Below are 26,658 nucleotides of genomic sequence, written 5' to 3' on the forward strand. Positions count from 1 at the left end.
CAGATGTTAGTGTTTCAATAATCGATAAGGATGAACGTTTCGTTAGTTACTCGTGCAGACACATCCGTCCGATGCGCTGTGCGAGTCCAATATAGTATGTTAATTTCTAGAAAGATGCGAATGGCTTTGAGTAATGGAGAAAACTAGTAGCTGCCATTCTGACTCTTATAGGAGCGGTCAGGAGGCTACAAAACTGCGATGGAACTTTTCTGTTCGCCTAATTGTCCCAACGGGTAACCTCAACGCTTATTATCCCTTTATCCCTGCTCTTTAGCCTCATACTCCCGCGATTCTTCCATTCTCCTCTTCGCAAAGCGATTTATAATTAACGTTGCTCCAACGAAAATCCCTGCTGTTTCGCATTATCGATCCGATGAACCGTGTTCCAATTCATCCTTCTTATCATAATCCAATTAAATTTCATCGTAACGTATTAATTATTATTCGACAATACGCGATCCGTTATGCCGTAGATGTTTGAACGCGGCGATAGATGCGAACGTTTGACGTTCGCGAATGACCAATAGAAAATTTGTCGTGATTCAACCGGTTTGCGTTCACAGGCAGACGTTTCGAGCGACTAGGAAAGCGGATTCACCCCTTGGATCAGCATTACCGGAGAGCTCGTTAAGACGGTTGAAATCGATCCTCGTCTCGGATTTTCGAACACAAGCAGATAATTAATGGTAAAAGCATATTGTCGTCGATATATCGTCTTCCGACGTTCAGCGTGTTAGATTCAAGTAGCTCCGGAATCGACCGAATGTTCGTTCACCGAATGAAGAATGTAAGTGCACTCGTATCGTGCATCATCGTTTCTGAGTATGAAAGAGTATGAGCAGAGACCAAGGTTCTTACCTGTGTATTTATGTTTGTAAGCGTATGAAAGCAAGGTTTCTATGTTGGTTATCTTGTGAAATATGCACGTCTATACTATACGCTTACTACGCTTACTATACATATATGTACTTTGAACTTAGTTAGACATGCGAGAAAGATCCAATTGTAAGCATAAACATATGTAATCTCGTGGAAATGAAAGTGACTTATTATTGGGTTGTTTCTCGCCGTCGCTTTATTAAACAGTTCCAGGAAACGCATGTTGTAACAGGTTAATAATAGAAATTATTCTAGCGATCTGTCACTCGAATTTTATTTCTGCACCAAAAGTTTAGGCAACATCCTGTTAGCGATATAATCTCCATCTGCGAATGCATGTCGTAGCTGTTACCACCGATATTCTGTCATCGTGTATCCAGCAATTGACTTAATGATCCGAGTGAATCTACTCTCGATGCAGAACCTAAGTGCATACACGAGGTAACATATTGGATGCTCACACGGTTAACAAGCATCTGAGCAAACAACCTACAACGGCCTTGACAAAGCGGCACCAGCTCTCGCAGTCAGGAGAGCTGTTAATGTAAGGCGCCAACTGTGAAATTCCGCGGTCTGCCGTGGCATATAACGAAAGCTCGGAAAACCATGCGGTAAAATGATAAAAATCCTATCAGCTGAGCATACAAGGTATCAATATCGATGTTACATATTTATTCGTGGACAGATCTGATTCTCTATATTATACGTGCAAAATACATGGAAATAATAACATCATAAACGAACTTTGAATCGTACAGTATATTCTCCGTATTCAAAATTACGTTGCACCCGTGTAATTAGTTATTTAGACTATTTTTGCTATAACTTAGACAAGCACGAGTTAAATCATCCCATAATACGTTATATGGATGCTTTCAAAGGCCTCATGCCGTGAGTTTGTGAACGCAACCTATCGAAGGTGCATAGAATCCGAGGGCGTATGCGTGCATGCGAACAGAGTACACACAGCAGGATACAGCATTAGATAGAGTTGGATGCTCATGAATTATAGAGATCGCCGTCTATTACGAGATTGAGGTCAAACATCTTACACGTGGTGGTCTATCGTTGATAATGATTATTATCGCTTGTATTTGAAAATATATCGGTATATGAATCTTTCTCATAAGTTATTATTCTACATTGAATTTTCAAGAAAGAAACAATCGTAATAGAGATGTGTTTCACGCTTCATAAATGGCGGAGAGATAAAAATGTTTGCGTATGATACGCAGAACGATTTTGTTGTGTTTTCGAGGATGAGTCAGAAGCGACGACAACATTCGCAAAGGAACTGATAGTTGAAATATAAAATTAATTAGAAAAATTTATCTTTCTATAATCGTGGAACAAATCAGATTCAGTGTTTATGTTTTATAATCGAGAACATCTAAACTAGACGATTTATTTATTTTTAACAAGTGATATTTAATTCTGGGAAAATAGCTTATTTATCACAAGCGATAACTGATCGATGTTATCATACATGACATGAAAATAATATCATCGTCTACAAGTGCGCTTTCCTAGAACGAATTTTTCCGGAATGAACAAGTACACTCTTACAAACATATCGCGATAAGTCAGGTAACTGATAAGCCGATCGGTGCAGATATTTAAGCAGCCAGCAGATATTAAAACTCAGTGTGTACAAAGTAACACAATCGAAACCACAGAACTTGTACGAATCTTTCGTAAACGTGTCGAACATGGGAGCGCAAAAAACGATCGCTTACTTGGCAATAATTGCCATAGCTGTAATCTTTGCGCAAGTAAACACGGCTCCACCAGTCGGTCACTATGCCGCCAACAACACAAACAAGTCACACAACTTGGTCGTTGGGTACAGAATGCCTGGTGACAGGCTTGTACTCAGACAGAGTGTCATTAAGAATTCTTCCTGGGGAAGGATCGTCGTCGAGGAAAGAACATTCAACGTCTCAAGTTGGGAAAGGATCACCATGATCCAGGCACTTGATCAGAAAACCAATGGTAACGGTGCCTACGCCAGCATTACCAACGGTGGCCCAGGAAACCAGAACGTTACCATCCGACTAAAGAGCCAGAGGGGTCATGGAATCAACTTTGTCATCGAGATATACTCACGATACTAAGCTGGTATGACTGACACGAACACAGTTGTTTGGATATGTTTATGGGATGCAACGTGCAAATCAAAGTTTACTTGTTTCTTTCTTGTAAAATCTTTTACATCTTGAAGAATTTGTCTAATTTTGAAGTAAATATGTCAATTATTTAATATAATAAAATTTATCGATCAAAAAGTAATCGTTATAGAAATATATAAATACTAGTTTTTAAGTAAACGCAAGTCAAGAATGCGGGGCACGCAAGAAAGATCGAGAACGTAAGAAAAAGAAAAGTTATTTAGTCCTGGTGTCGATAATAATGCAATTAACGCTGAGGCGGAACGACTGGACGTTCGTCGAAAAACAGATTGCGAGGAATTCACTGATGGAATGTCTTTCTTGTATGCCTTAATCAAGCAGACCCCGTTCCCAACGGTGGCTCCCGATAATTCTTCCTTTCGTTCCTTTCCGCTTCTTCGGCGTAGCATTCGCAATCCCGGCGTAGCTCGCAGACGTTTCTAAGAGGCAGTGATCTTCCGTTTCCGAGGCTTACGTGCAAAGTACATTTTGTGCATGCACGCGTGGTAGCACGAAGGAGGAACAACCGACTGGAAAATTGTTGTCGCTTCGTGGCGCGTTCTACCATGGGGATCGTACCGTCTAGAAGAAACTTCGAATCGAGTTGAGGGCCACTGAAATTGGTGGCGGTATCTCAAGCTTGCGAACGACCATTTCGTTAACCTACTTATTCTATCTCTGTTTCACCCACGCAACGAGTTAGAAAGTGCCTAGTTTGTCTGCAGTTCCAACCTTCTCAAAAGGTGCCCTCGCTCCAGGGGGAAATACGGTTTTCTTTCTTACGGATTGTTCTTTAATGACGACAGACACTGAGAAGTCAGTAGATATCTGTTTCGTAAATAGAAACGAGCTTGTGAATCACTTTAAATATCAGCGAAATGGAATTCCATTTTAAAGTTGTCCGAGTAATAGGGTGGAACGTGCACCGTTGCCAAGCATGAGACGCGAGTATAGACTGACTGTTGTTTGCATAACCCGCTGTAAGTAATTCGTTAGTTCTTCTCAGGGTCATTGTTCGTATTTTCGATGTAGCAGTAGAACGTTCTCTTTATAATTCTATTTCGGATACGCGGCATGAATGTTCTGACAAACAACTCGAGATATAGCTATCTTGTAATATTTATTCCGTTACTGTGGCTAAACACATAGGAAATAAGTGGATAATTTGCAAACTGTCGCGCTATATTTTCTCAAAATGTAGACAGAGTGGTCAATAATTTAGTACATATTTACCTATAGTAATCAGAAATCACTGGCCTAGGTGCTACAGGAAAACGCTATACCGGGGATATAGAAAAGAACCACGGCATATGTTCCGGAGGATAAAAACGTCGCCCATTACTTTCATGATGATTGACTAAAAATAGCTCTGTATATAAAGAAATCTAGAGTTCTTTTCTTTGACACCTGGTTGTTCGTTCATATATATATGTACGTATGCGCACCATGGACTATAGAGTTCTATTCTAGATTCTCTGGATGTTCTTTTTTTTTTGTACGAATATCGATCTTCGCTTAATTGATAGGCCGGGGAACTCGTTGTTCCACACAAGTACGGTATCGCATATCTCATATTGGATACAGGTCATTATATTTTCTTTCCTATCTTGATGGATTTAAACCATAATTTGATGATGGAAACTCATGATAATACCGAAGGTCGGTTCTTTGAATATAAAGTAGTTTTCCTCCTATGCAATCAGCTCTGATAAGAAGACCTATGGCTCGTAAAGCGTGCACGCATCACGAACATCCGACCGCAGCTGTCAGTCGAGCGTAATGCGAAAGCGTAAGGACCACCGCGCCTAGTCATAAACCTGTCCCGCACGCTTTTGGTTATTGCTTGTAAAGTTGCGAAACTGACGAACAAACGTGCATGCGAAGCGACGTCGGACAGACAATTCGATGACAGGATTGGGCGAAAACGAACGAACGAATGAAAGCGTGTTTGCACGACCGTACACCCTGGTGCACCTACAAAAGAACCGACCATCGATCCGAAACCGCAACGGCCATTATCGAGCAATTTTAAACGGAAAGCCGTAGTTACAGTTTCAGCATTTCAGACTCTAAGCTAAATAACAGGACGCGTTTCTTCTGTTTCTCGAAATTTAGATCCGAAGTGCAAAAGAGTTAACGTAAAATAGTAACATAAATTTCCCCTACATTCGGACAAGCTAAGGCAAAAAGATGGAGATGATTCGCTTTAAAATATATTACCTTTTTTATTTTCCATATGTAGATACTAAAATAACGTGAAAGAGAAGCAGGTTATGAGCGTTCGGCATATCCTACCTGAAATATCACCGACGTAATGCAAGTCAGTCGAGTTATAGACATTACGCAGCAAGTCTCCAATGAAATGGTTTTAATGGATTGGCCAACTGACTTGCATTTTCCGTTTGATGCTCGAGACGAGACTCAAGCAAACCTACTGTAAAAGCTGATGAAGTTAAAGATTCATCCGTGCGAGAGTTGAGTACATGCTTCTGACGAGTTGTATACATCGATTTCAAAGTATCGTACGATAAAAGTGATTAAATAGATACACGGTGTTCTATAAATTTGTTCCGGCACTAACCAACATGTGGAAATGATTAATGAAAACGGACAACTTTCTACATCATGTAGATGAAATTACACCTTAATGTAATACTTATTCATTACGGTATTAAATTAATATTTGTATTGGTTTATATAATTTCTTAATTATGATTTACAGGAAAGATGATTAAGAGGATTTGAACCGAAAAACTTGGAATATTATTTCGATACTACTAAGATGTATCTACATGTAATTATTTGTATCGTTGGTGTATCAACTATAGGAACATTTAGGAGTATGTATTCGATACCAGCTGTAAGTCCTTTGAAACCAATTTCAGTTGCTGATTAGCCGCAAATGCAAGATCACAGTACGGTCACGACGTAAGTCAACTGTATTGTCCCATGCGGTCAGCTCGTTAACTGGTATGGACTCTAGATATTCTGACCAACTAATTTACGTTTATGTACATAAGTAACATATTTGACTACTACCCCTTGATCGGTTTCTTTGTAAAGAAAATCACATTACGATAAGATCTATCGTGATTAAAAGGGATGTCTTAAGAACATATCAAATGTAGTGTTAACAGTGAATGCATATTCAACTTAAATTACGATAGATAAGCGATTATAAAGCGTGGCAGGGTCTTCTTGAAAATAATTTGAATATACGTCACTTCAAATCGTCTTCTATATAGTCATTCTACAATTTATGACATTAAGAACAAAGTATATATATATCATAATCACATATTTCTAAACTTCCTGGTTATAAAAGCTTAACTACGTTTGAATTCAACTTGTTACCACTATTGGGGATTTATTTAAACCACCCTAATCGTGTTAAGCTAATTACCCTTTAACTTCTATTTTAGGTGCGCGTTCAATGTACTAGTGTCAGTTGATTCATTCAACAAAGAGAGAAAATAACTGCAATAAAAATATGAACGGTTAGAAAAAGTAAGTAGTGGAACATTTTGGAATTAAAATTCAGAAAGAACTGGGACAACCAGTTTAAAAGCTTTATGTACCGCAGAACAAAAGTACTTCTAAATACTTGTCCATATGAAACAAACGTGATACACGTTCGAAACGAAAAAATTAAGGACACGTTCGTAAAAAAAATGTCATTTTTTAATACATTGCTTGATACTTTTTATTTCAATTACATCGTGCCTCATTCATATTTCTATAAAGTTCGTATTTTTAAGCTTTCTAAAACGTTTCACGTAATAAATCACGGTTATAAACATCCCTTTCTTACATTTCCAGCGCGACGTTACTGCCGAAGATAAATTATAACACGCCCCAAGAAAATGGCATGACATATCGTGCGAGAGTTAGGAAAGGTAAAAGGACGTAAAGTGGTGGGTGTTAGGACAGGTAGGTGAACTACAGCAAAGGCAATCATTGTCAAGGGATACAGGGGTTCACGTCAATAAATATTGACATTTACGCGCCTTTCGTATATCGATCTGAGGGAGAACTGTCTAGAAAGGGAGAAACATCGTTTATATATTTATATGATAAATTTTAAAATATTTGTACAATGTAATTTATACGATTACTGTAATTTATGGATCTTACTAATAATACGTTACGCTTATTAAACTATTATCTAAAGATGAATACAAATAATTTTTAGGAACGGATTAATATCGAAACTTAATTAGAAAAATGACAAAGTTGTTAAACGGAGGCTACTATATACAATGGTTACAGGCGTAGCTTTGTTACGAAACACTTACATCTTTTTGCGGTAATAAATAATAACGGTAGATTCTGTAAGTATTAAAATTTTTCCTTTACTTATTCCCCTGTCTTAAGGTGCAGGTAACGTAGGTAATTTCGTTCATGAAACTTTATAAAGAATACTATAAATCACTTTATGAACGATCTACATATTTATGTTTGGGTTATGATAAGTGAATTTTTTAGAGGACCTCTTTCAAGGGTGTCTCGGATATTTTTGCAAGGGTGCCGCCACTTCGACTGTCTCATACAAGAAAATGTTTTTAGTCGCTTGAAAAGGGAGGACGAAGTAGATTGAGAGTGACGTACACGAATGTGTTTGCGTACGAGGAAAGCAAAGGGTCGGTTAGTAATTTCTCCGACTGGTCAGTAGAAGAGTTTCGTATAGAACAGCCAGATAGCTCGTGTCGCAGACCGTGGATGTACGGAACTGTATCGATCGAAGCGTTAAATATTTAATCGCAGGAAGAAAGTTCAATACACGGACGAGGACGGTTGTCTTTCGAAGACAGGCCGAAACGAACAAAAATGAACACGACAGGAACAAGGCAACACGCAACAATTCCTCGTCTGGCTGGTATTTGCCAAGACTGGGTTGACTTTCATTATTTAGAGCGGCGGAGAAAAATGAGGATCGTCGACACGTCGTTTCTACCACATATCGATCGTAATTTACCAGACAACTTACTCATATGCATGTATACTGAAACTGCAATCTTTTTGTACAGTTTAGTTTAACTTCATTTAAGCGACTTACTGTTTTCCCAAAATCGTTTCCGCAGCGATTTTTATTTACATGCGAGATAATTTCGTAATAATTATAAAAAGAGTGCGTTACATAAATTTAATTCATCCTAACGCAATATGGCATCTGAATAATTTTAGAAAATTATAATGATTACGATATTGCAGAAAGAAATTGTTGAAATATGAATGCCAATGAATTTGGGTTAACTATTCATACATAAAATATACTCCATTCATAAATAGAAACAAGGTAATGGAACATTTCTACGTTGGTCTGATCCTAAACTTCACCCGGATCACTTCCAGTAGTTGAATCTTTGAATGAGGGAAACATTGGCGAAACACGAATAATCCGTTTTCTCAAGAAATTGATAATTATGGGAGCCATTATCAGAAATTATTCTTTTCAAATATTTTTAGTGCTAAATTAATGTATAATAGGAGAAGAAGCTTCATTAATGTTTGAAACTTTATATGTATCTACTTGAAAATTTCACTATGCTAATCATTGCATTCAAACATATTGTGCTACGAGAAATTAATTGAACATTTTATTAATACTCAAATTTCAGTGTATAAAATATTAGTATGACATATTAATTGGAAAGTTTTCATTAGGACATGAACATTTTAAATGAGTTGTAAATGTATTATATCGAATAAATTACGTAAGCAAGGTTTTATGTATATTAAGCAACTCTGATAGCAACGGAGTATCGATTGCTTCGAAAGATTCTATACCCGGCAATAAAAATGTCGCAATTTACCTTTCAAAAAATAAAAGAGGCCAATTTTCTACCTTATATTGACAGGTTGCTTGTTACTGAAAAATTGCATTGAAAGCACGCGTAACTACCGAGTGAAGTCGATAAACAGTAGAGAGATACGATCTTTCCCAAGTCACCAAGGCAAGCTAGCTTCTTGTGGACTGTGGTGCCGTCTTTTTTGGTAGTACACTTTTAAAGGAGTTTTTAGATAAGAGGACTTTAATAGCTAACACCGAACAAGTTAGCCGTTGCAAGTTTTAGTACATCTTAGACTCTCACGTTAGTTTCAAAGTTTAAATCACGCGTTATTAAAATTTCTACTTATCTATCACGTTTTACATTCCCTTTCTACGAACTTTATCATGATATAGATAAAAACCTTTATTATTTTCAATTTTCGCTTACGAATAATGAATTAATTTGAACCTCATTGGATATCGTAATTAATTTTAAAGAATCAACGGTAAAAGTTGATCAAAAATAGAAACAATGAGTTGCTGTAAATACTAACAATAGTTGGCACAAAGGAAGAGTTGACAAAGAAATCACAATTAAATCAGTGACGTTCCACGTGTAAATTCCACATTGTGCGAATAAACATCCATTCACATACATAATAATTCAGGTTTTATTATTATAAATATTTCTAGAATTGATTAAAACATTGTTTCCATAAGTCACAGTAGATATCACTTTTTATAAATTTTACGTAATGATTTTTATACAATACAAAATAAAAAAGAATGTTTTGCCCATATATCCACTGAAAAGTAGAATGAAGATAAAAAATGAAAAATGGTTTGTTCAATCCAATATATCACAAAACTACTATATTTGATTAATATTAGAGAAGAGATTTTGTTTACACGAAGTTAAACGAAAATATCGAAAATCAACGTTTAACCAATATGGAGAATTTGCATGTTTTCATTTATTCAATTAAGGAACAGGCAACGCGTGCATGCAATAATAAATTGCTACAGAGGTTAAACATAAACAAACTAAATGAACAAAAAAAAGAAAGGGAATAAATTGGTAGAAAATGTATTTAAAAAAATGAATCATGAAATGCTACAGTTATTCCCACAAACTGTTTAAAATTTTTCAAAATACGAGTAAAACTTTCGAGATACGCTGTAAGTTCCGTCAAAGGCGAGGAGGTATTTTAAACGGTTTACTTAAAGCTTCGCGTCTCGTGCGTTTTTCGTACTTCGTACAACAACTTTAAATGACGACGAAAGTGCGACTTTTAATTGCGTGCTTGGCGAAACGCATCGTGCGAGTGCAACATACCCCTTGCACCGTGGCACACCCTTAATGAGATGGCCGGCTGAGCCGCCTCATCGGTGTTAAAAATGTTTCTCTCGCGCGCAACCGAGGAGATAGGTTCGTATAGCGGTGGATCTTTCTTGTGTGCACGTATTCGGTGCGCTAGGTAGTCGCGCACCCCCTGTATCTTACAGCAGGGTGCTGCGGGGACTCCCGCTTCTTCCACCTCTAAACGGAAGTTGCGCTCGCGGGGGTGCTTTTACCGCCTAGCAGATAGCACCAGTAAGTATGTACGTTCTTGGCGCTTGCGCGCGTTGTTCTTCGTCTTTGTCGTACACACGCTACTAGGCATACGCTCGAACGTGTCCTTTCCTCGTTGCTCTCCTTTGGCTGCATCGTCAGGAGAGAAAGAGAAAGAGGAAGAGAGTGTGCGCCAGCCAGCGAAACCCTCATGCGCGGAAGGGAGAAAGATAGTAAGCGATAGAGCGAGAGGGAACGTTTACGAACGTGACAGAGAGAGTATGCGCAAGGTACGAGTGAGAACGAGTGAGAGAGCCGGAGCGTTGCGTGGGGAGCGATCGCAGCTCGTCATTCGAAGCCCGCCAACGGACGAGCGAGCAGCCACGGAACCGGACTGCGATTGAAAGAATCCACGCGATCTTCGTGAAAATAAAGAGTACAGATACACGCTTGCACCTAAGATCAAAGCAGACGAAAGGATTGCATCGTGACAGAACATCCATTTAAACAGCATTCACCGACTGTTTTGCGGTAGCAAATCAGTTGCCGGTGTAACACACTGGTTCGTTCGGTCCACTCGAACCGAGCGCTCGTATCTCGTTCGGTTCGCTTCGGTCACGATCGTGTCGGCCGCAGTGCTTACCGGTGTCTGTCTCGCGTGTTTTCAATTCGTATAACGGAGAGGGAGAGTGACAGCGAAAAGAGTAGTGGAAAGGAAACAAAACTGTTGACAGTGATTAAACGTGACTCGTGTAAAGCACCCTTACGGGATATCTGTGCCGTGTGACATTTTATTCGTTTACATCCGAGAAGTTAACAGGACGAGAATATCGAATCGCTCACAAGGACAAACTGCAGGGAAGGAGCAAGCTGTGGTTTATACACCAGTATTAGATCGCGTGTATCTTATTTATGGTGGAAATCACTACCGGTACGAAAGCATTACGCGAGATTTACCAATAATCGAGTTTGTGCTTCGATCAGTGTCCGTTGTAGCGGCTAAATAATTCGTCGCGACTACTTTTACCCGCGGTCGGTTTGTGTTATAGTGTCGTTGCGTGCGCCGATTTAACACCGTTACGTTTACTCTGAGTGCATCGACGAACCATCGAAGTTTCTAACTGAAGGTGGCTAACGGTGAATCGAAGTTTGTTCGATCTACGAGCTCGAATCGAAAAAAAAGTATCTCATAGGACGACAACGGTCGAGTATCTGTCCCAGAGGAAGTCATAAAGACAAAATCTGCAGATGTATAAAAGGGGATAAAAAATCGAAGCAACAGAGTGCCATTGATCCGAGATATAGAGTACGTTGCAACTATAATCTTGTGATATATGACGCATTCGAAAAATTGAGATCTTGTTTCGCGCGCAAACGGAGTATCGTATTGGTTGCGACGTTCGAGGACGGTTGGATTCTTTCGATAGTTTTTCGGTCGACTACGAGGAAGATATCGGAGTTGGAATATTTGTTCCGATATCGGAAAAAGGAATAATATAAAATTTCTGGCATACGAGAGGAGGTACGTTTCGAAGCTTGTATTCGATCGAGCGTATCACGACTTGTACGTGACCGACCCTTCAAGAAAACAATCCGAGAGAGGCGACTAACGACCGGTTTGTGATTGAACTAACCTTCCCTTCACGGTTTTTACGAAAGACCATAGAGAGGACTATCGTCTTAAGGTATTCAAGACGCCGTGTTTTGCCATAACGTTATGATCTAAACGTTGAATCCTGTACAGTGGCACAGGAAACCTGCATTTAACAACTGAAATTCGACTGTAACGTTCTGCGTGTACCGGTTACTAATTCGGCGTGGTTGTTCGTGACATTTCGGTACGCGTGTGTGCTACGAAGATTGGTGCTCGTGGACGAATCGTATGATCACCTGAAAAAAAGGTACCCGTGTGTGTAAAGAAAGCTCCTTTCCCAGTTGGATTACAAGGAAGTCATCGACATCTCGTGTTTACTCCGTACGAGTGGAAGGATTGCCGCGACCTCGTGAATTCCAAATTCGACGTGTCGATCGAGACAACAGACAGCGCGTGGCCAATTACTCGCGCATCGTTACACCATTAATTAATTGATTAATCAACATCTTAATTAATTCGTTCGATCGCTTTTAACTATCCGACATATCGTGCTACTCCCGTATCTGCACCTTGCTGATCGTATGCTTTCGTGAATTTCTCAAGGTCGCATCACTGATCGCTAGTATCCGGAAATTCCCTCGTTCTATACGCTAACGCCGGAAATTCGATTACGCGCGAATCGACATTGTTGCGGTTAATTCCGGTTTCAATTATCACCGGGAGTAACGATTTCTCGAGCTCGATTTTCGTGGTGCACGCACCCCAGCCTCTTCGTACATCCTTTGTCCGATTTAGCCGGGATTACGCGTTGCTCCGTGGAGGCAATCGGTCTGTAATTGTGCCACGCGCACGGTTAAACGCTTGTCTACGCGAAGAACAATAAACGGTGGTGTTTACGTGACGAAAGTGCAGACGCAGCCCACTCGGTCACTTGTAAAAAGTAAGTACCCTGTCACGTTTTACCATTACTTCCTATCCACAGTTCATGTATATGAATGCGATGCGTGAATGTATACCGGTCGATTCACTTACACTGTTCCTTTGTGCATGTGTCTGCGTGCACCTGCATATAGATATGCGTGCGCGTGCACGCGCGATGCCTCCGGTATTCATTCAAAACAAAACAACCGTGCTCATCCATTACGGATATGCTGGTATACATGTACGTATACACGTACACGCATGAATCTATATGCATACATTTTGCAAGTTAACCGGCTCTGTGACAATATTGTTTTTGTCGGTTTTAATTAACATTTCGAGGCGCTGGTTACGGAAGGGACACTAATGAGGATCTAAATTTTGCTACATGGTTTGGTTTTATTTTCTTTTTTCTTTTTTTTTTTTCGTTGAAGTGTCGTGTACATGACTGCGTTCCACGTTAGCGAATCTATTTTTGTCACGATTTATTTTACCGCGAGAGCTTCGGAGTAACGTAGATCGATGTTTGTTATGCGTTATTTTTTAGAACGTAGCTGGGAATTGTTTTTGTCAACTGGGCTGTTTAATTATCAAGCTATATGCGTACGTAGATAATTAGACATAATTGAAAATTTGATTTGTGTTGTTTACCGTTGTGTACACATAATTAATTATGAAAGATGTCTTTATGTTGTAACGAGAAGTCGTTACAACAACGTACTTCCCTCTCTTATCATTATTAGTACATAAATTCTAGAGATGAAGTTTATGACTGACGTCTTGCAATGAAACTTAATTAATAGCTAGAACGATTATCTCTAAATAGAGTTTTATAGCATAAGAAACGTTCAACATAAAGGATTTACAGCTAAAAGCAATCAGAAAATAATTAAGCAAGAAATTACGGTTGCTTTATGGAATGCGTTGTTTTCTAAATGTATTGATTGAAATTCGATCAATTCGCGTTACTTCCTTGAATAACAGGGGAAATCTAAACGGTGTATCGCGTATCGTGATATTAAAACTTGTCGAGAAAATCAGATGTTGACACGGTAAATCAGCGGAGAAAAGGGTCGCAGTGAAAGCAAGATGAGCGCGAGGAATGACGAAACAAAGAGTAAAAGACGGAAACGGAGAACGGAAGAAAAATCCTGCAGCGAAGTCTGAGCCGGCCCCGCGAACAGAACAGCGAGCTATCCGACAGCTCGGTAGATCTTTAATGGTCTTCTTCTCTACTGGATGTACAGTGTTTCATGCTTTATTCCAGCTTCTTCTTCTTCTTCTCTCTCTCCTTGATCGGACCATGCCACACGTTTCACTCTCGTTCTCTTCCGACTCACGTCGTAAACGTGTCTTTCGTGCAAGAACGCAATAAAGTTCCGCCTTCCCTTCGAGATCATCCGGAGCTACGGCTCTGAAAGCAGGTGACTCTGTTCCAAACAAGATTCACTCGATGGGGGGTCTTTTGCAATGAAGAACGAACGTTGAACTGGTATCTCGCTGAGGAGATCATGACTGACAGTAGACGCGAGCGCGCAAATTAAATTCGGAAATTTATACGAATGTATCGCTATTTTGACATGTAACAAAATTACAAATAAATACTTTATGCGGATTCTTCGAATATTGAATTAAAAAGTATTACATTCAAAATGGATATTTTTGCGGTATTCAAATGTATACATTTGTACTGAATTGGAAGTTGAAGGACAGGTAGATGGGGGATAAATTGAGCGAAGTTAACGTGAAAAAGAAACAGGAGGCAGTTGGTTGCTTTACCCGCAAGCTTTCGTGGTTGAACTAGACGTGACTGCAATAGCTGCATCCTGACACTTGGCAACCTCTGTCCGCTTGTTTTTTATCGTTTCTTATTGTACAGTTTTCTTGTTTTATTTTTATCCGACACTATATGATACTTTGCATGCAGCATCGAGCAGCATTGAAAAATGCATTATCATCAACAGCGCTTTTGATTTGTCGTTCCTTTTGTATGTTTCGGCTTCTCTTAAGTAGTTGATCTCGCTTCTCCATCGTTCTATCATTCAGTCGGTAAAATTCTTAATTTGTCTTGCGATCCACCCATTTCCGTCATTGCACCTTGTTCTTATATTCTTTGCACACAAATGTGTAATCTTTAACGTGGTATCGAAGAAACGAAATAAGTTTATTCAACGGATGTATCGCAATATTAATAAAAATTTTACGATATTTATACGGCTCTAATAGAATCGTCGCACGATAAAAACGATCGAGGAGTGAAACCAAAGTTTTTGTTCACGCATAGGCTGCAAAATACGTTGTTACGATTTTACGGGAATACAAGATCGTACCGTGGTACAAATTAAATCCAGGTTTCTTCGTTACGATTGTACGAGTCGGCGGGCTTTTAGTTTCCTTTTATTGTCTGCAGTAGAATCTTCTACGCTCTCGCGGATATCTAAGGTATAGGAGTCTCCCTTGAATCGTTAATTAGCTTGAATTCTTGGATTCTAATTACACAGTGCAGTTTACGGCTTTATTTAAGCACAGTAGTTCTCTCGGTCTCGGTAATACCGAGGGACGCTAAATACTTGTACCCAGCAACGCTTTGAGTTATCGTTCGTGTTTCGTGTATAAGCTGATTATCCAAGCAAACTCGACTATATTATTAATTATGCACTCCGATGACGTAGGTGACCGATACGACACAAAGCTTTTTCCTGGAAGTGGTATACAAACGGCCTCAAGATTCAGCTGGACATCATGCCCTGGTTCATCCTATTTCTTCTTCTGTTAGCTGTGATGGAGGCCTTCCCTCGGGAGGCCACTTGTTCCCGCCTGCCGGACATCTACTGGAACTCCACCAATCCAATGTAAGTTACAACAGAATCTTCTTCTTATCTTGTACATTGTATCTTTTCGATGTAATTACCTTCCAGAGGCGCGCGTTGTATCGCCTTGATTTATGCATTCTATACGAATAAATCCGAGATACCGCGAAACTAGCTATGTAGTTCGTTCCGTTAGACATTTGTTCGGCAACGATCGCGTGAACTTCGTACTACTCTCTGTTTGACGATTTACACAAAGAAATAAGTATTTTTAGATACGTATACAAGTACTTTAGATTAACATTATTTGCGGTGTAAAACAAAGATAGGTTTTAAGTGAAATTCCCAAAATTCGTGTTGCGAAATAATTAATCCAGAAATTCGAAGCACTTAACGTTTCTAGAAACGGTGTGTTATCGTTAAAAAAAAAACATTTAATTTAATACACAAAATGTAACAACGTAGCACAATGCTAGATGTTTTACATAGATTTTGAATGTGAAAGTAGTTTTTCTAGTTTCTACATACGCACAATTGTGTTTCTCGTATCTCTGGTGTAGTCGCCGAAAACATCGTATTTATCGAGAACATTACCCTACGCCCTATACGAAGAATGCAAGCTCCGTTTAATCTCATCCGAGATATTACCGTGAATGTCCTTGTTCCGGATAGGAGACGACCGCATTTCCACGTTGAAGCATTCCACGAATGGTAACGCCTTCTCGTGTGGGAAAAGCGAGCTTTCCCGTGTAGTGGGGCCGTTTCGATATAGAGAACGTGAGATCTTTATCGCCATTTATGCGACCATTCTACCATTTCTTGTCGGGAAATCATATTTTTCAACTTAATATTTTTGCATCTTTATCCGTACATTTTATTTTTCCTCTACATTTCGTTACTTTTATACACTCCTATTTAGGTTTCTCTAGATTTCTACCCAATGATATCTTTCTCTATGGCAATCTTTTGTTATACGTTTCTTCATATTCCATTTGTAGAAAATCGTTCCGTATCTGCCCCAAAAAGTGCAATGGTGTTGGATTAAGAGAGGAGGAAATAAAGCAAGGAATATCTTTAAACTACATATACCGCCATGAGGCAAATCCTTTAAACGTAACCACAGATAGAGCAAGAGTTTCAGAGACCGATTTCTTGACCTTCCTCTCGCTTTTTACTTCTGGAAACTCGAAACCGTTTCGCCGGGTACACGAGCGCGGCGCGCTTCTCGATTGGAGTCGTGACGTATCACCGCGATATTTCTTCCCGTGAAACCACCGATACACGCGTGACGAGGGCGGTGTACATGTGGATGGTTCCGTTCGATCGCTTTCCTTTTCCCTCTTGGCGCGCCGTAGCACGCCGAGGGAAAAAAGGGCGGAATTGAAAGCCGAACGAAAAAGGTCCGGCGTGTTCACGCCCCTACCGGCTTCAGGATGTACGTGCGTTGCCGTGAGCGGCTCTCGGAGGTCGGGCATTATAAATGTACCGGGTGAGTCGAGTCGAAGCGTCGAAATCGATTTACTGGACCGCGTTTCGCGCGAGGGTCAAGTGCACTGCAAGCCGAACCGTTACGTGCACGAGGCGTACACGTGTGCAACGATGCGCGTACGTGTGCAGCATCCACGCGAGCGTTAAAGAACCACCAGCCAGGATAGAGAATTTTACAAGTATCGAAGTTGAGTGGAGCCGAGAGTCGAGAAGCGAAGATCGATCTGTCCTCGAGTTTCGTCGGGTGGTTGACTAATGCGGTAGAAAGGGATGGGAGTGAGCAGAGTGGTGGGCGAGCTCGGTTAACGGGCAAAAACCAATTCGTTGTCGAAGCGGGATTGAATGTCGAGCGTTGTCGTCCGCGTTTTATCGTCTAAATCGATGGGTCTTGCTGGTCGGATGTGCGTATCTGCGTACACGTCTACAATGAAAGACATTAACGTCACTTTTTTTTCGGAGTTCAATTTCCTGTTCATTAATGGAAGGAAAAAAAGATAGGGGTTGTACGTCGTTGGTGGGTCGAGGATAAAACAAATAAGGTTGAAAGCAGGCTACAAGGCGTAGAATTAATTGAAGTATATCGAATGACATGCATTTCGTGTAGATCGGTATCGAAAGTATCGTACGATTCTATTTCAGACAATCTACACCTATTTTCAAGTTTTCCAAAGCTTATTTGGACCAGCTTTAATACAGTGTGTACTTTCCAAGTCCCATTTCCATGTATGTTCCGCCATTGGTAAGAATGCTCGTGCACAATCTCGATACCGATACTAAACGTAACCGTAGATTTCAGAATGGATCGTGGCACCGTGTATTCATTTTCTCTCGACAAATTCAAATCCTACCGTAGTTGGTACCGTAGTTGGTAAGATATGTCTGAAAAAGGAAAAAAGAGAAGAAAGTTAAGAGGATTACGTTAAAAGTGGAAGAGTAGGTACAGCACACGCCTTGATAATTCAGCTAGCGAGGATTTTTCATAAAAATTTCTCGTAACAACTTTTGCCCCCGTTACTATCGCGATCTCCAAGATAATTGAAGAACATAAGATAAGAGATGCTTCGCTAAAAACCTGATCTCCCTTTGTAATGGTTTCGTTCGAGAAAATTGACTCTCGACAAGTGAATGTTGCACTATCTTCACAATGTATCGAGTATGGTAGCAAACTATAAAGGAGCCAGTACTCGCAAACTGTCTCTCATGCATATGGTATACACTGGTATCTCTATATACATGGTGTGTTTATATATCTTTATCGAAACGCATTGAGCAGAGTTTTATTCGTCGTAAAATAGGAGAAAATTGAGTTCCCGTTCTTCGTGGAGCGATCTAAACCGACCTTTGCGTTATTTCAAATTCGTATCCTTATTGCGTTTGCATACTAAAATCTTGCCCTTAAATTATTTCAAATTAAAAATTTTCACTGCGTTCGATTTAAAAATAACGACTACGTTTTCATGCATGCGATCGAGATGCATCGCGGGAAGCATTCACAATGCAGTGGTGTTTGTCGTATGCTTCCAACACCGGTTATCGAGGTATTGCGCACCACTATTCGATTACCAGACTAATATATCATTTAGGTCTGTAATTATGTTGGAAAGGGAAAAAACGCCCACCCCTGGATCCTTATGATTTACTTTCCCACTCGCGCCGTAGCTCCACCGACACGCGAGTCAATTCGGCAGCCATTTATATTCTTCTCGGTACCACTCGAACCGCTTATAGCGATTTAACAAACGTCGAATGCCCGGCGTACCGCAAATAAAAGCCGAGCTTGCCCGGTATAAAACGAGGCACGTTCATACGTCGGCCGTTGAAAAAAAGGAAAATTGGATATTTGCTTAATCGCCCTCGACGCTTCGTCTCACTTTCAACTTCTGTTGGTCCCCTCGCTTCTGGCTTCCCCGTTTCGTGCCTCCTTCTCCCGCTGCTGGTTCTCTGGCTTCTCCCGGGGCCGGGCCGGTGGCTTTCAACACGATTGATAATTTATTTAAGTACCACCACGTTAAAGTATAACTACCGTCCGAATCTGCGAAATCAGAACGACCACGCGGTGGTGGTCATTGCGGCTGCCAAGCATTAGTCCATTGTTCGATTTTTAATTTACCCTTCCCTTTCTTTTTTTCTTTCTTTCTATTTCAATTTTACTCTCTTTCTCTCTCTCTCTCTCTCTCTCTCTCTCTCTCTCCCTCTCTCTGCCTCTCGGTCTCTCTGACCGATTTTCTTCTCTCGCTGTGTGTTTGTCGTGTGCCAGCGTTGTGTACCATTAACGGTGATTCAACGCTAGTAATTCTCAAATAGCTTTCTATCAAATGATTCTCGTACTGAACTGATCGATCCACACACTCGAATGAAGGGAAATTACGTGAATATTTTTGTGTCTGTACATAGACTGTGCGTTACGTTAAAGCTGTCGATGTGGTAAAGTGTCTCTTTGATTCTCTGTTTACAAGAACCTCGCGTGTAATGTTTTGTATTAATTATCGTTAGTCCATCGGTTCGTTAAACAAGTGTTCTATACGTATGCTAACATTTAAATTTATAAATCAAGTGTTTTTCCTGGAGCATGTACACAGATTCATCGTGATTGATCGATAAAAACGCTCCTGTCTTTCTGATGCAGATCCTAAATTCGGTTAACGAGTAAATTACACATCGGGCGAATTTGTATCGGAAGTTCTTTTTATAGGCTTCGATCTTCCATTTTCCCTATTGATTGCATGTTACCTAGCAACCGGCCCTATATCGAATCACATTATCTCGATTCGAGAATGGCATAGTAGCACCTGATCACGGAGTAAAGCCTGCTGAAAACATGGTGCCTTTACTTTGCCATAACAGCCCGTGTTATTCCAGTTTTCTTCTTGTAGGCTGCTTGTCGCTTATTTACATGCACTAGACCTGTCTCCTTTACTTTTTTTTACCTTGTTTCTTTCTGCAAATCCCTTCGTAAAGCTCTTCGTTCCATCCCAGGTCGATGCAACTTCCTTATTGTAATGCGAGGCAATCCTACCAGGTGATTGCATTGAAAAATACTAAAATTGACGGTATTAGCGCAAGCGTATTCGAGAGTAACTAGCTATGATTTTTACCCGAACGTACATCAATCAATTCCATCGTAGATTCAATCGCGTATATACAAAATGCAGTACAAAGTCTCATTTTCTGTACGATCTTCAAACATATCGCAAGACGAACAATTACCGAAGCATTGCTCGCGAATTATTCTACTCGTTCCAAGTCGTTTTACGTTGTTCCGTTATTCGAGTACATTATTGTGCGTTAGGCATGGCTTGAATTTCTACCAGGCGCCACGGAATTAGTATCCAAATTCTACTCTGTTCCAGATCTAACACGCTAGTTCGAATGGCTGTCACGCTTCACGTTGTCCAGTCGAATATTCGCTTTGTCGAAAATTTCACGTTAATCTTTGTCGCTTTTTCTGGTACGTTGTCATATACGCGCGTTTTAAATACATATACGCACGTGTATACGTATAACGTCAATTACACAACAAATTTCGATCGGTAGTTAAAGTTCCAACAATATTGTAGCTATTCCGAAAGAACCAACATAGTTGTATAGTTGTATTACGAGGCTCTGTTGTGTCTATGCAATTAAAGGCCGATGAAAATGATTCGTTGAACATGATTTTCACTCGCATCGATGCAATCTACCATGCGATCTTTGTCGATACATCGCGTCAAAGCATTACACATAATATCGTATAGTAGGTAGGTACACGCGTACACGTCTATCGTTCGACAAATCTTCGATGCATTTATATTATGGAGGTTACATAATAATTCCCATTGGATTCCCAGGGATTGGTGTGTAGTCAGAATAACATGTCCTGCCGTTGGACTACGGAGATGATACATTCCGCTGATAGTTATGTACGTGGACCATGCATACATTGGTCGCCTTTATAAGCACCGCGTTTGCACGTACAAGCTACAGTACGTTTCACACTGCATCTTCGTCCTTTGCAGCGGTTTGGTCAGAATACGATGAGATTAAGGTACAAGCTTCCTGCCGGCAATGAATTATGTCCCAGCACGGCACGCGGAGATGTTTCTTCGCCGGTATCGCGCCAGGTCGGTTCGTACGTGGAGCCCTTACGTATGTTACTCGGCCGTAATGGTAGCCGGCGTGGTACCATCCCTTTCTGGACACTAATTCACGCTCTCCGCGCTCTCAGGAATAAAATTAACGCTGCGCCGTGAAGAATCGCGCGACGATTTTCAGGCAACCCCTCAACCGGACGACTAAATTATTAGGGGCCTGGAACCGAGACTCGGTTAAATTGTTTCTCCTTTTTCCCTGTCTCCTTTATTTTACTTTCGGTACCGCGAAGATTAATGGAATTTTTATTAATACAAAACATACCGAGGATGGTGATTTATTGCACCGTTTGATTACGTCGTTGGATGGTATGAAAATGAGCGCGATACGTTGCGTAATCCGCGCGAAAATTTGTCGTTGTTCTTTTATCCTTCTTTTCTTTTCAATTCCTTTCCTTGCCCTGTCTCGTTTCCGTCGATCAATTATACAGCCAGTGAAAATGGAACAGCGCTGTTAAATTATATCGGAAAAAAATTAGTGATAGAATAGTGTTGTAATGGGATTTATGTTCGTATATTATAAAAAATTTCTGATAAAATTGATCGCCGTGTATTCGATTAACAGCTACATAGCGAAATGATGTTCTCGCGTAATGTATCATGGATAGATATTTTTCATATGCACCGTATACATCACTTGTCAATAGTATCGGAAAGCGATGCAAGTACTTCAGCAGTTTCTGCAATTGAACACGCTCTTGTGACATGATATCGCCAAATACGTCCTGCATATTGAACATTATATTTGTTATAAAAGCGTTGTAGCTTATCTATTATTCAGGCAATTTAATAACGATTTATACAAATTACGTGTCCTCTTGATGAAGACGATTTCATGTTTTCAAACACTCGATATGTAACGCGAGGTTAATTTTTAATTTAATTTGCGATAAATAAACGTCGGAAAATATGAATTGGGGATTAACGTTGATCGGTATAAGCAGTTAAATTTAGTTTTCTGTAAGGTGAAAGGCGTTCCCGACAAATAGATCGTTCACCGAAGGCGAAGCTTAACAGTTCAGCACGAATGAAGAAGAAGAAGATAAATGTAACGTGATTCACAGCGGCTTCTAGGTTTATACACGGGATTCTCTTGTCTCTCGCTGTTTCATCGTGAAATCACTCTGCCTCATTACAGCTGTAACACGTCCCACTGACGACGTGCAGAGGTGCAGGTTCCCCGTGTAATTTTGCGAGCGCATTGTTACACGATATAGACTGACGTAATTTAATTCACAGTAGTGTGTGCGGGCCGTGTGCACAGTAGAGAGGATATATAATCGTACACACGTGCCCTAATACGCGGCATGCTGCCGAGACTACAGCCTGCTTTACAAGCACATGCTTTACCGATCTATGAAATGGTCTTGAGTCGTATAATGGCACGTTCTTGGTGGTTGCATTCTGAAACAATGAGCGCGACTAATGTCGCGACGATATGTCTTATTCGATTAGTAATAAACGTCTGATAACGTAATACCTGCAAGCTGTGAAGTATAAGAATGCAGCGAATTAGTGATACGGGATAATCGTGTAATTTCAAATTGAATTTTCGATGTACCGTCGCTTCGCGAGGGAAATTTCGGCAAACAAATTGACGTGATCCCGTTTTTCCAAAAATTATAAGGGATTTTTTTTAATAAACTTTATAGACATTTAGGATCGTGATAAGGTTGCTTTAATTAGAAAATTTACCAACAACGGAGCTGGTACGTCAACATGTCTGACTGTACGCTAGCTCGAGACAGAGTATGTACTCATCAACGTCCGTAATTACGAACGAGATTTTAGCCGTGTACGGTGGGTGTCTGGTGAGTTATCAACTTTCTACGGTGCGACGAGATCTAAACTTCCATTAGGGAGTTACTTAAATGTTCATAAGGGCTTAGCTTTCTTCAATGCAACGGCTCCTGTTTGATGCTTTACGCTTCAAATCTCCTCGCCTTTCGTCTATAGATGTATCTCGTCTTTGGGAATGCGGCAGCAAAACGCTATACAATATAAATGACTTCGTCTTAAGACCACTTTTCCGACTGTCTAGTGATTACGACCGACAAATATACGACATCTGCAGGGAAACGAGAATCGAGGCTGCGTGAGTGTGAAACTCGAGGCAGGAAATAAGACGATAACTCGCGTTTCCAACTGTGAGATGAGTCTTATTCATCGATAAACCAAAAGTAGAAAAAATAGTGCTTGGAAATCGCCAGGTTTCTCAACTCATAAAACGTCGAACGAAACGAATTAAATGTTCATAAAGAACCAGTTCTTGCTGTCATAACGCATTCCATTTGGTCTTTTTAAATTGCGGTCGAGACGGTGATGGTTTTTGCCAGTTCCATGACTGGCTAAAAGTATTGACACCTTGCTCACGTACGCACGGATAACTTCATCTCTTCTTGAGATGGTCGGTGTAGCTGTGTAGCTGCACGACTGTGTAATGATCAGAGGCGCAAAAACCACTGCTCTTGCGGTATAGCGGAGCAGGAGAGAAAGGGAAGAACGAGGGGAAGATAGTCGAAGGCGAACGGAGAAGGGAAGGAATGGCACCTCGAGGAAAAAAAGGAGCGGAGCTGATCGCATGAGAGAACAGGGGTTGGCAGATGCACTGTGTATCGCGATATAAACCCACACCGTGACGCTAGCCTGATGCTTGGGTTATAAAGCACAGCTGACGCTAGGTATAATATATTCTTCTCTACCTCTGTACTCCACACGCTCGCATCACTTTCGGTCTCTTACGCTCTTAGCGTCTCTCGAACACGCACGAGCTCTTGCACCCTCGCCACAGTCCGCGACCGCTGGAACAACCCTACTTCTCTGACTTCGTTCGTTCAGTCTAACTGTCCGTTTCACTCGGTCAGAGTGGCCGTAACCGATACGTTCGAACGAAGGTGGTGTCGTCACGGTTGGTCGAAGACGAATGAGATTGCGAAGTTCGATACCGCAATTAACGGAGCTTTCGTACTAAAGGAGGGTTTCAGAGTTCATTCGCCCCAACACGTGTAGACGTTAAATGGAATAATAAATCAGAGATCGTAGATCTTCCACGAAATGCCGACACTAAGAAGCGGCGAGAAAGTTTTTAACGATAAGATTCGTAATTCACGATGTACCTATCTTCGCAGAAAATAACATTGATAGCATTGTTCTTCGTAATTTTTTAAATTGATTCGCAGTAAGAATTGACTACCGGCGAAACGCGAATTCGCCTTGGAAACTTTCACGAGAACGCGCACGACTTTTCCCTTCATTTTCGTTTTAGCTGGTCTTGCAAGAAGATCGAGGTACGCGTCGACCAATCCGAACGATTTTCTAGTAGGAGATAATATCCGGTAGGCGGTGCGGTAAATAATACATCTTCGGGCGTGAAATCGTGCTACGAAGCATCTGATCAAAAATATAGCTTTTATCGGGAAAGGGATAACAACTATTGGTTACTTTATCGGTACGGTTCTAAAACTTTCACGCTCGTACACAGAACTTATAGAACGAAACAAGGGGATGTACGAAAGTATCGAGGTGGAAATACGATAAGAGGAGTGCTTAGTGTCAAAATATTTTTCTACGTGGATATATCAGGGGATCATTTATAAGACAATTCATCTTCATTGAATGTTTCAAATACAGCGCTTGCCTAAGAGAATCTTGGGTCGACCAACCAACCCCAGTGTCCATTGTTAGCGGATTACACGAGGATTTCCCGGGGAAATTGATACTCTGTTTGTCCGCATGGCCGCTATGAGGTTCACGGAATCCTCAAACTCCAGCTAACTTGAATAACCATCCCGCAACGGTGGCTTACTTTTCCCATCCATTTGTACACTCCACTTTTCTTATTACTCATTATAATAATATTACACAAGTGAGAACTATCATACCGATTCCGCGTCCTGGTATTATTCTACATTCCACAAAATATAATTCGTGATAAGAAAAGAGATTCAAGGAAATGTTACAAAGTGGATACGTTAAATTAAGTGAGCGTCGAACAATGATATTTCTGTTTGCAAGTAAGATTTCTTTTGCCCGTTAATTTCTTCAGCGAAACAGAAATACTCGGTGGTCCATCGGTGAGCGTTTATGCGCTGGACATACACGTTTTCTGTAGCCGTAAAGCTGTTCCTATTTATCGCGATTCACAAAAACCGTGTTCTCATTTCGAGCACCATTACGATGTCTGGACGATACAAGCTCCAGTGGGTTAAACGACGGTGTTATTTCGTAAAATGAAATAAAGGAGACATTCATACCAGTCTTGGCCCTTCCTCTGTACCGAATCCTGGGGTTGAGTAATGAGTCTAAAGTTCCTATCCTCTTCTTCCCACCCTTTCTTTGCTTTCTAACGCCTCTCTTTCGCCTTTGCACGCTCCTTTCTTTTCCCCTCGTCTTTGTCTCTTCTTTCGGTGTCCGCTTCATCTTGAGAAAATTTTCTCGACAGATGTCAATGTCGACGAATCGCGTTTAATGAATGCAAGGGATACTCTCACAAAGAAACTTGCGTTTTAAGCGACGCAAGGTGGCTCGCGATTAAATCGAAATACTCTTTTTTCACAAATTAATTGCGTGACGCATTACTTTCCTTCAGGCGATATATCAATTCCTGATATTAAATCGTACATCGTCTTCTGTTTCGAGCCATTAGTTACGAGCGAAATTGAAAGGGCGCGGACTGTCGGACTAGTGTATGCTTCCAAGTACATTATCGACATTTGGCGCACCTCTTCGATCGTTTCAACAGTTTGGAAGTGGCTATTAGACTTATTCGAGAGATTAACTATCGCCGTTCTAACGACCGTCTGGACCGACCTGGTGACTTTCTTCGGTTTTTATATCGTTATTTATAACATATTACTTCGAAACTAAGATTTATAGATTTTGTTTTTAGTCATATTTTCGTATAATATACTCAATTTATTCGAAAAGCATCCGACTAATTTACTAAAATATGACACTGACAACGTAAATTATCTTAACATGAATTTCGTTATTCAGAAGCAAATTTGTGAAAATATTTATCCTTAAAGATTTTATATCGCAGATAAGATCGGTGCTCAGCGATCATCAAGGCATGTATCATAATCAAATCTAAACAGATGGGAGTTACATTTAATCGAGTCATCCCTAACGTCTCAATGTGTTCTAACCTAATTTCGACTCCCTTGATGTTTTCACACACGTGCACGTACAAGGACCTCCACCGTGCACACACGAAGGCAGAAATGCCGGTTGGCTTGGGCCAGTGCCGCTCGAAAGGTATGCATCGGTGCAAAAAGCAGCCACGTTTCGCGTAGCGTTAATTAAGCTCTTAAGTGTCGCTGGGATATCCCTTCATAAGTGTGTACTTCC

General features: G+C 40.5%; 1 protein-coding gene and 1 long non-coding RNA gene across 6 annotated transcripts in view; both read left to right on the plus strand.

Annotated features, from left to right (window-relative positions):
• The first annotated feature begins 2,496 nt into the window (after positions 1 to 2,496).
• Positions 2,497 to 3,168, plus strand: LOC126918657 (probable salivary secreted peptide). Its single transcript, XM_050726798.1, has one exon. It carries the CDS (start codon positions 2,589 to 2,591, stop codon positions 2,991 to 2,993), a length of 405 nt encoding a protein of 134 aa, XP_050582755.1. The 5' UTR covers positions 2,497 to 2,588; the 3' UTR covers positions 2,994 to 3,168.
• Positions 3,169 to 10,688: 7,520 nt separating this feature from the next.
• LOC126918658 (uncharacterized) overlaps positions 10,689 to 26,658 on the plus strand; it is a 362,464-nt gene continuing 346,494 nt past the window's right edge. For all 5 annotated transcript variants that reach the window (XR_007711391.1, XR_007711393.1, XR_007711392.1 and 2 more), the window contains exons 1-2: positions 10,689 to 12,903; positions 15,557 to 15,736. This is a non-coding gene — a long non-coding RNA (uncharacterized LOC126918658). The remainder of the gene's footprint in view (positions 12,904 to 15,556; positions 15,737 to 26,658) is intronic.

Source organism: Bombus affinis, chromosome 7 (assembly GCF_024516045.1).
Source record: "Bombus affinis isolate iyBomAffi1 chromosome 7, iyBomAffi1.2, whole genome shotgun sequence".
Classification (NCBI taxonomy): domain Eukaryota; kingdom Metazoa; phylum Arthropoda; class Insecta; order Hymenoptera; family Apidae; genus Bombus; species Bombus affinis.

Bases quoted from the DNA above. Each gene is read 5' to 3' on its own strand.
- LOC126918657 (XM_050726798.1), top strand. From the start codon at position 2,589: ATGGGAGCGCAAAAAACGATCGCTTACTTGGCAATAATTGCCATAGCT.